The 10,429-nt window shown below is 48.0% G+C and overlaps 1 protein-coding gene across 5 annotated transcripts; it reads left to right on the top strand.

Moving 5' to 3' along the window:
* The first annotated feature begins 616 nt into the window (after window positions 1–616).
* Window positions 617–10,382, top strand: NTF4 (neurotrophin 4). 5 transcript variants are annotated; one of them, XM_088143547.1, is made up of 3 exons: window positions 617–698; window positions 7,202–7,561; window positions 8,646–10,382. In XM_088143547.1, the coding sequence occupies exon 3, from the start codon at window positions 8,667–8,669 to the stop codon at window positions 9,279–9,281; it is 615 nt and encodes a 204-aa protein (XP_087999673.1). In that variant the 5' UTR covers window positions 617–698; window positions 7,202–7,561; window positions 8,646–8,666; the 3' UTR covers window positions 9,282–10,382. The 5 variants fall into 5 exon arrangements, with proteins under 5 accessions (XP_087999673.1, XP_025023418.1, XP_015743836.1 ...); XM_025167650.2 differs by lacking the exon at window positions 617–698 and adding an exon at window positions 847–1,291 and having other exon boundaries at window positions 7,330–7,561; XM_015888350.3 differs by lacking the exon at window positions 617–698 and adding an exon at window positions 847–1,291.
* The last annotated feature ends 47 nt before the right edge of the window (window positions 10,383–10,429 follow it).

The raw sequence follows: 10,429 nt of genomic DNA, 5'->3' as shown, positions 1-10,429 counted from the left end.
CCACCATTTACAACCCATTAGTGTCAGGGCCTCTCAGAGGGTAGGCACAGGCAGAAGAGCCATTTCACTTGGGCCTCAAAGTCAAAAAATAAGTTAAATATAGATCCTTTCTTTAAAAAAAAAAAAAGTATGAATGTTGCAGTTATTCTGGAGGTGCCTTATTTTGCTTTCAGGTATCCTCCTCCTCCTTTTGATGATGATGATGATGGCGGTGGCGGTGGCTAGGGCTTCTTTGGGTTTCTATGGCAAATGCTCTCTTTCGTTCTTCCCCACAATTTTCCCGCCCTGCCTTCGCGCAGGGCAAGGATGAGCCTCGGGGCAGCGACGGCAGAAGGACGGACGCGAACCCGATCGCCTCGGGTCTCTTCTCGGAAACCCCAGCCTGCGGCGGGGAAGTCCCGGGCTTAGGGCTGGAAGTGGGCCTGATCAACGGCTTGCCCAAGGAGCGAGCCGTTCTCCATTGCAGGCGGCAGGGGACTAGTCCTCATCAATCCCTACCGCCGTCGTCGGCCTTCCTCCCCCCCTGCTGTTGAGGTGGGTCGGGCATCGACTCCAATCCTTGAAGACGCCGGCGGGGCGTGTGTCAGGTATGGGCTTCGGCGGAGGAGGGGGGGCGGCGGCGGCGGCGGAGGAGCCTTTTCAGAGGGTGACAGCGGCGAGACAAACCCCGGGCCAGGCGGCTGCGGAGACTCGGTCAGGTAAGGAAGACCGGGCGGGCTGCGCAGCGGTCGGAAAGAGGCAGGGAAAGCGGGCGCAGCTTCGGCGTTTCTCCCGCCGTCCGCCTCCGCGCCCGCCCGCCCGCCCGCGCTCGCTCGCTCTCGCCTCCTTCTGCCCGTTCGCTCTCTGCACCTCGGTGCGCCCTCCCCCGCGCGGCCGCCCGCCTCCTCCGGCGCTTCTCCTCCATCCGATGCCTCCTGCTCGTTCCTTCCTTCTCCATCCATCTGCGGCACCTCCAAACCAGTTCCGCCGGTCCTTCTCCGCCGGGGTCTTTCCCATTCCCCCACGCGCAGCGGCGCCGCTTCATTCTTCCTCTCCCCCACTCCCCCACCTCCAGCTGGGGAGCGGAGCCTCCGCCGGCTCTCGCCTTCCACACCCCCCTGCTTCAAACTCCAGTAGCCTCCCGTGCGCTCGCCTGAACGGCAAAGCGGGGAATGGGATCCCGACGGCGCCGAGCTCCCCTTGGCGTCTGGAAACCCAAAGAAGGCGTCCGCCTGGCTGGAGGTGGAGACGGAGGGCTGTGTCCCCACCCTGCGCCAAGGGGCAGGAGGACGGCGGCCGGGGCACTTTAAAGGTAGGAGGCGAGTCGCGGCGGAGAGGGACTCTCGAAACCGTCTCCCTCGACCAGGCGCCCTCCACTTGGGTGGGATTCGAGCGCCCCTCGCTCCTAGCCGGAAAACTGATTGAAAGATGCGGGCAGTTGTCGCCCAGTTCCTCCAGAGGGCATCAGGTTGACGAGGCGGCTGCTCTCGGGCCAGAAGTCCAACTCTCTCTCTAGGGCATCAGGAGGCCCGCACCACCACCTGGTAGCGACTTTCCTGTAAAGCACACCAGCCAGCAACCGGGCGCTATTCCCCCCCACCCCCCGCCACCCATATGCTCTCCTCCGCTGGGAGGCCGCCCTTCTTCCCCTCTCAGAAAACTCACGCTAGTCTGCTTACCTCCAGGTAAATGGGTGGCAAGGGGAGAGGGAAAGGATACAGCCATAATCAATATGCCATCTTACACATTCCCACATTTGCCTACGAGGAAGACTAGATGGAAACCAGCTGGAGAGGCCAACAGAAAAGCGGAAATATCCCTGCCTGCTTTGCCCCTCGGGCCGCCTGGTTTGGATTACCTGCTGGTGATGGAAAGCAGGATGCCTGGGTGCCTTGCAAGGGAGGGCGATCTAATACTAAGGGAAAACAGGGTTGCTTCCCCACTGCAAGATCTCCTCCCTTGGCTTTGAGTTAAGCCAAGCTAGCAATTGAACATGCTTTCTATAATGCTAATGAGGAAGGTGGATGAGAATGTTGACATCCAAAGTGTAGGAAATAAAGTCAGCCTTGTACTTAAAAGTCACTGCTTGCTAGACTGGAAGAGGAGTTAAAGATCCTCGTGATAGATTGGAGGCCAGCTTTCCCCAGTGTGATGCTCTTCAAATGGCTTAGACTACTACTCCCAAATTTTCTGACTAATTAACTAGCAGAACTAATTTCCACACTTTTGGGAAATTCTGGGTATTATATGGTGATGCATCTGGAGAACACCAGTCAGGAACAGCTCTCAAACAATCTCGGTTAAATATTCATGAGTTTGATGAAAGGAGATGGGGCCTGAGTACAAATACTCATTTGGGTGACCCCCCTAAACAAGCTGGTAAGTATACTTAGAGAGTAAGTATATGGGAGAGGTCATAACAGCTCCTCCACTACAATCTGCACACTTTCTCCCACTTCCCAATCTTCTAATCGGGGTGGGCAAGAGTGTCATTTCATTGAAACACATTAAGTGGGGTGAAACAATTTCTCAGCAATACTGGTGGGACATACGATTCAAGAGTTGTTGGCACCAGTCAGGAGCAGTTGAATGCATTTATATTGTACACAACTAATTGCAGATAACATATTAATGATTAAGTATAGTTTGATCAAGACTGGAGGAGATATTAAAATATATCTCTGTGTTATATACTCAGTACAAGTCAGCCAGTGACTTTTCCTTTAATGTACATGTACATTTGTGCTTTTGAGATATGTATTCATCATTGGTATGTATAAATAGTGCTAGAAAGATAGATGGGAATAATTGCATATCGCTGAAACAAAAGTTGAAAGTGTTGATGTGTGTCTTCTGTGTTCTTCCTAATTTGCACTCCCAAATATAAATCACGGCTTAAGTGGAATCTTAAAGTAATAACTCCTAGATTCCCCATCCCCACCCATCTTTTGAATAAGCCCAGTTTTCAATCTATTTTGATACTTAGATGCCCAACCTGGTGACTGAGAACAGTTTATTAGAATCAAAGAATGTTGCAAACAACATAGAATTCAAGAACAGAGTAAGTTTGTGCACATTCTGAATTTCAAGGTTGGTTTTCAGTTCTGAGGTCACTGTCACTTTTACAAAAAAGCCCACTATCGGCTACCCATTTTGTCTTCATTTCTTCCACTTAATTGAGGTGAAACAAGTCATTTCAGTATTCCTATCATTAAGCCATTAGCACCCCAGAAGTCCTTTCCTGTTGGTCTGCTTTCCTTTAAGATGCCAGAGATCCTCTAGTAGTTACTTGATTTCTCTCTGAGGCCAACTTTCAGGGCAGCTCTTGGATCTGTGCATCCAGACTGCATCCTAGTCCAAATTGATCAAAGATTTTTGAGCTGTGTGATCCAGAGGTTTGGGCTCTTTCTTTCAGTGACTCCTTAAGTCCCAAAGTCGTCCTCAGCTTCAGAAGCAGTCCAAGGTCCTGCCTAGAGTCTCTCCTCTAGGACTCCTTAAGATCTCTGTGTGCAAAGCTATTGGACTGAGGTATCTCAAGGGTTACTACAAAGGGAGAAACCAGAGCCCTCCTCTACAGTCAGAGCTGAATGGGAGTGGGTATTACCTCATTCAGGTATCTTGGACTTTTTGGCTCATGCCTGCAAGTCAGGTATGGCAATATTATCCTCTGAAGGGGAAAAGAGGTGGGTGGGTAGATCCAGGACAGAGACTTGGACAGGGGTGTCAACAGGCTGTAGCCAAAAAAATCAAGAGGGTAGTCACAATGATGGGATTGGAGCTCTGCCTGTTTTTATGTACGTCATGGCGTAGGTAAAGAAAAAAAGGATAGGGCTTTGATCCTGCCATTGTGGCCACATTCTTGACATTTTTTACCATATCTTGTGGAGATTCCCTGAATTCAAAGGGAAAAGCCAGTTTAAGCAAATAATCATTTGCATAAAAACCTAGGTGGCTTGCATTTCATATGTCCAAATGTCTCAAGTGATCATTTATAAACATCAGGCATAGACTTTAGGGTGGTCAACATCTCAGCTTTCTTTTAAGCAGAGGTTAGGTTGGTTTGCCCACTATGCCAAGTCAAAGCTTAATTGTAATTTACTGAATAAATCATTATTGGCTGGGATTGAAGAGTACATTAACTATAAATCAGGGTCGCAAATCATAATGCAAGACGCTAAGCCGAAACAAATCAAACCATGTGGAGACGTAAGCTCAGTGCACGTGAACTCCACTGACGTTAATGGGTACATGGGGAGGCCAGTGGTGAATCTTCTACTATATTTTGGAATAGAGGCGGGGAGGGAGCTGGGAAGCACTGAATGCTCATCTCGTTTAAACTGACAGCAGAATCTTGATTGTATTACACAGAGTTTCAGGCTCCCTACAGGCAGAAACTCATGCATGCTAAGATGTGATTCTTGCCAAAATACCTAAAAAGGCCAAGATTCCTCCCTGTCATATTACCAGACAGAAAAGGAAAAAAAAAAGAGGAAAGAATGAATGAATGGAACACCAAGAGCTTTCTGTATGGAGCAACAAGCCAGAACTGTGGACATCTTTGACATAGCTAAGGCTCCCTGCTTGCTGAGTGGTATTGTGGCAGAAGCAGCAGGTTGGAGCCTGCCCGGCGCTAAGCTACACATACCTCCTCGGAGCAGGGGCTGGTTCCCCTGCCTTAAGTGCCTGCAGCTTCACATCACAGCCCCCACAGCCCCCTCTCTTTCCCATGGGAGGGAGCAAGGTCATGAGCGCTGGGCATTGTGGGAAAAAAATGCTTATGCAAATAGCCTAAGGGTCAGGCTTAACTCTCTTAAAAATTGTTTGCTTAGCCACTAGGCACCACTCCCCTTCCACAGAACCCAGGAGCCCAAGCCTCAGCCTGCTGTAAGTCAGAGAACAAAGTATTCTAGGGTCTTTCCCAGGCTATTCTTGCTACCACCAAGGAAAGCAACAGCAGAAACTTTGTCCTTTCCATCTCTCTGCCCTTCCCTATTAGAGCTCTGCCTATTTCTACTGTTCTATGGAGTCACCTCTTTTTATTTTTTCTTTCTCTGTGCTACCCTTCGCTAGGCAAAGTAGGAATATCAGCTACTCATTATCTCCCTGTCCCTTCTGGCTCACTCTTCTTCCCACTAGGTCACACTCTTTCTGGGAGACCAGGAGATTTAGTGGATTAAGCGGGGAGATAGGCATGTACTTGCATATGTTCTAAAAGCAAACCCTTTTTCTTATATTACAGTCTTTTACAGTCTTTATCCTATACCTCTTTTCTCTCCCCGCCATTCAGATGGAACAAGAGAGCTTGTTTCTCTGGCCACACATACTCCTCATCCCCCCCCATCTATTCCTCCCCACTCCAGCCTTAGAGATGATGCATACATTGCATGGGTTCAGCTCAGCCTAGGCTAGTGGGGGTGGGGGGGGGAGAGAAGAAAGGGAGGGGAGGTAGACTCCCTCAGTGTCAGTTTCAAAGGCAGGAGGGATTAGCTACCCTCCCAACCCCATCCCCCATGTGGTAGTCCTCCCCAGATGTTACTACATCTGGATCCCATTCCCCTAGCTCCCGTCAGCAGCTGTAGAATTTGCAGGCGTCACCTGATGTTTCCCAGCTGCCCTTGGGACGGGATAGAGCGATGGGCAGAAAGGTGCTTAATAAGTCTTAGTCCCCTTTCTGGTGGCCAAGGCAGGTGCTGCAGGAGGGCACAGGGAGTGGATGCTTTGGGGCCTAGTCCCTAACCTCATGGCTTGTTCAGCTTCTTGACTTGTGAGTTCAAGAGGAGAATGTTCTTAATCTCTGGCCCAAGAAAGATTTATGAAGGAGACCTTGGAATTGAATTCCTACTCTGAATAATCCTTTCTTTATTCTCTCTGGGGCATCCTTCCTCTAGCTAGTGTTGCTTCCCCAGATGTGTCGATCTGTAATGACATGCTGACTAGGTGTTCTGGGAGTTGAATGGTACCAGTTAGGGGATTAAGGGTAAATGCTCTGGAGGCTTTTCCAAACTGTGGGGGGGGGGGACTTTTAAAGTTGGAATGCAACACCCAGCATCCCTGCCAGTATACTGAAAGCCTGTGTTGGCTGGAGGGGGCATAGGCATTGTAGTCCAACATATTTGGAGGGTGGCAGTTTAGCTAGGTGGTTATAAAAAAATAATCGGTGAGAGCCAGTTTGGTGTAGTGGTTAAGACATCAGGCTAGACCATGAATTCTAGTCCCGCCTTAGGCACAAAGCCAACTGGGTGACTTTGGGTCAGTCACTCTCTCTCAGCCCTAGGAAGGAGGCAATGGCAAACTATCTCTGAAAAACCTTGCCAAGAAAACTGCAGGGACTTGTCCAGGCAGTTGCCAGGAGTCAACATTGACTCGAAGGCACACACACACACACGTGAGACTCAGTAGGGAATATTTTTTCCAGCAGTTGTACAAATGTGCAATCAGTGCCAGGAATCCAACTTGTAAAAGGCAGTTTCTTTAAATATTTGCAGCAAATTTCTCAGCACCTTTTGAGCATTTCCATTTGTCTTGGCCCATTGTCTCAGATGTGATTATGGAGCTTATTCTTTCTGAAAAGCCTAAATTTCTGTCCCCTTTGGCTCTTCCAGATGCAGCAATTACAGCTTTCATGCTTTGTGGTAGAAGACAGTGGTTTTGTAAATAGATGATAGTTGAAAAACAGAACATTAACTCAGGATTTCAATGGGAACAAGTATGACCAGCTTTAACCTGGATCTAAACTGAGGCCATTTAAGTCTGGAACATGGTTTTATTTATATAAGCAATTTCAAAATAGCATGTCCCAGTTAGGAGCTTGCATACCAGTGATGTTCAATGTAGAAGAGAAAAATTAATTTACATTCATCTTCATATGTTTTCAAGGTATAGGAGCAACATCTATCTGACCAGCCTATTGAGATTTCTATCTGCTAGATTTTATAAGTATATAGATTTTATAGCCTGCTAGATTTTATAGTAGATTAGAAGCCTTTAAGATCTTTGCAGACTGCAGCAGTTTCTACAAGTTGATGTACTCCAGCTGTTGGTGGCAACTATTCCCCTCCACCCCCCATCAGTTTAGTTGGCTGGGGGAAATAGGAATTATAGTCCAACACGTTTAGATGGCAGAGGATCACAGACTGGGCTGGAGGACTGAAGCCGGCAGGATGGTAGTTTAAGGGTGCTTGTTTCCTGTTCACTGAGAGGCTGTTGTTCTCTCTTTTGCCAGATCCTGTGAGTGACATCAAATTCTCAGCCAAGTCCACGTTCCTCCACATCTTCTTATTGCCATCCCTTTTCAACAGTGAGGCAATTTTTTTACCTCTGAGTGAGGGACTGTTCTCTTTGCTATCTCAGCAGAAGCAAGAATGCGGCGTGAGATTTGATGGGACCTGAGAAGTCCCATCTTTCAGACACATGAACAGCAAGGAGATACAAGTACCTGCTAGAGACAGGACAACAAAAATACTATCATCACAACACACGCTGGCCTGCATCAGCAAATATCCAAGCAAGGCCCCAGTCTGGAGGGTCATGAATAAAGCCCAGGATCTGCTTGACTGTGGCCGAAGGAAGGCTTGAACCACAGGTAATCCTTCCACCACTTTTGCCTGTGTACTTTTATTGCAGCTTTGCTGAACCAAGTTGGATTCCTTTCCTTTTTGGGGGAAGCAAATATGTTGATTGTATTTATTAGGGTTGTGCACACGTTGAGAATGATTCAGAATGGCTTCAGATCTCACATGAGCACAGTGCCTCTCTACTATTCATGAAATCTGTCTGAGCCTGAAAAAGATGCTGCTCCTTTAATGAACTAGATTGTTCAAGAGTGCATCTTTAACTCTTAAAGCGGCTGCATCTTTTTTCAGGCTCACATTGGAGCCTGAAAAAAAAGATGTTTGTACTTTAATGAATAGCAGAGAGATGCTGTGCTCATGTGAGGTCTGAAGATTTCTGAATCATTTCTGAAGCATGCAGTACTCTATTGTTTATTATAACTATACTAATGAATAACAAGAATTGGTGAGAGATGAGAAATCTACTGTTTTTTTTTTTATGGGTAAGAAATGTAGTTTACTGGAATCTGGGCTAGGCTGAACTTTTTACAAGTGAGACTGGAAAGATCTCTCTTTAGTCTGTTTTATCTCAAAGTTTAGTACTTTCAGCACATTGTAGCTGATTACTGACAACTGTGAACACTGGGCTGTATTCAGTCTGCTAATCAGGTGATTCCTCTGCTGACAGCCTCAGGTTCTTTTATAAACTGAGTCCAGTCTGGGCATCCTTGGGCAGATGTGAGTCTCCAGTCTGAACGCTAAGAAGCACGTACTGGAAAACATGATGCTCTGCAAGTTCCATTGTTCTCAGGCATTGTACATAAGAAGAAAAACAAACATGGCTGCTGGCATGCATCTGTATGGGCTACCCATGCTTACTTTTGCCCACAATGAGATGCTTTTATGGAATCTTGAAGCATTGCATTCTGGGAAGAATTAAGATGGCTGCCGTAATTGTGCCAGTTGAGATCCTTTCAGATAACGGTTCTCTCAATCCTAGAATGGAATTGGCCCAGCTAGAAAGGTGGAGGACGGTGAAAAAAGAGGAGGAAGAAAATAAGAGCTGAGAGCGGATGATCAATATAATTTTGCTGTTGCTTTCTTCTTTCTGCACAGGTCCCCGCTGTGTAGGGAGTGATGCTTATTCTGTTCCATGCCATGGTCACCCCGTTGCTCTGTGTCATCCAGGCTGCCCCCCTTCCCAACACCTATATCCTCCCTAACACCACTGATGCTCTCTGGGCCGAGGCTCCCCTGAGGGATTGGGACCTCTTCTCTCCACGTGTCACCCTGTCCAGCCAAGCTCCTGCAGAGCCCCCCTTGCTTTTCCTCATGGAGGACTCCAGTGCCCAGCCTGGGCAAGCTGCTAACAGGACACTTAAGTCCAAACGGTCATTGGAAGGGTCCCTACGCCGGGGAGAGATGTCTGTATGTGACAGTGTCAATGTGTGGGTGACAGACAAACGGACGGCTGTGGACATCCGCGGCAAAACGGTGACAGTGCTGTCTGAGGTCCAGACGCTTACAGGCCCCCTCAGGCAGTATTTCTTTGAGACCAAGTGTAATCCAGCTGGAGGAACCGTGAGTGGCTGCCGGGGCGTGGACCGACGCCACTGGATCTCTGAGTGCAAGGCGAAACAGTCTTACGTGAGGGCTCTGACTATGGATTCTGACAAGATCGTCGGCTGGCGCTGGATCCGGATTGACACTTCCTGCGTCTGCACCCTACTCACACGCACCGGCCGGACGTAGGGAAGAAAGGGCTATACTCCATGACCTCATTTTGGCCAGTTAAGACATGGCCAGCTCCCTGATGTGTTCAATCATGGATTGGAATAATTCCTAAATTTAACTCAGCTCTCTTGGCCAAAGGGTGTGTGTATGTGCACGTGTGTGTGCGTGTGTGTCTGTGTTGAAAAAGAAGAGAGTGGTTGCGTTTGTGCTGCAGCAAAGCCAGGGGTCTTGTATCCAGAAGGTACACCCTCATGGCCATAAGCTGTGGGCATTTGCTACCTAAGTTTTCTTTGCCTTGTTGAGAGGGCTGAAGAAACAAACTTTAAAGCTTTAAAGCCATACTTGGAGGAAGCTTGGCATTGCTTATGGCTGGAGGGCAGCATTATCCATGCAAATTGGTGGATGGTTCAAAAGACATTAGTGGGTCCTTTGCAGTCAAGAGGATCTCAGTGATTACTTCATGTGATCCAGGCACGGGTATCATGTTCCTTCTTTTCTACGGTCCTCATAAATCTTTTGCAACCTGGAAATGCACTGTGGACTGCCCCCCCCCCCTGCCCACACCCCATGTTCCTCCTCCTGTGGACTCTGCTAGTTCAGGGTTTTTCAAAATGTCTACCCTCGGGGAACTTTTCCCATCTCCGTGCATCTGCCAAGGATCCCCTGCATGTGGTTAAAAAAGTTGTTTTAGGGCATGTTTGAAAGTGCATTGTCTGTACATGTGTGGCCAGCAGCCACACCTGCTGGGCCTCACCTCCGTTCTGTGCACACAGCCTAGAACTTTTGAGTGTGCATTGGAAGGGCAATTCAGTCGTTGTGGGAGGTTCGTCCGCCTTTATCAAGCTGTGTGTTGGAAAAATATCTGATTCACCACTGAAGTCCTTTGGAACACAGTTCTGAAAAACAGTCTGTGAGGTGACAAATGTTTACTTCTGGAATCCCCTTTCTTCCAGTTTTCCCCTCTCTTCCTATTTATTGCCTCCCCTCCAGCTAGAGCCTGTCTGTGACCCAATCCTGCCATGTTAATTATTAACTTATTTGTGTACATTTATTCTGTGGGGAAATCATTTCTAGGAAAATGTGTGTATGTTGGAGCGATTAAAGGCAAAAATACAGGTCTGCAACTTCCTTTCCATTGTCATGAATATCTATCTTTGGGGGCTGGA

The sequence above is a fragment of the Python bivittatus genome, unplaced genomic scaffold (assembly GCF_059951505.1).
Source record: "Python bivittatus isolate LINGU-HERP-01145 unplaced genomic scaffold, Pbiv_v1 ctg000410_np1212, whole genome shotgun sequence".
Classification (NCBI taxonomy): domain Eukaryota; kingdom Metazoa; phylum Chordata; class Lepidosauria; order Squamata; family Pythonidae; genus Python; species Python bivittatus.
Note: the sequence above shows the minus strand (reverse complement) of the source record. Positions and strands in the feature narration are given on the sequence as shown.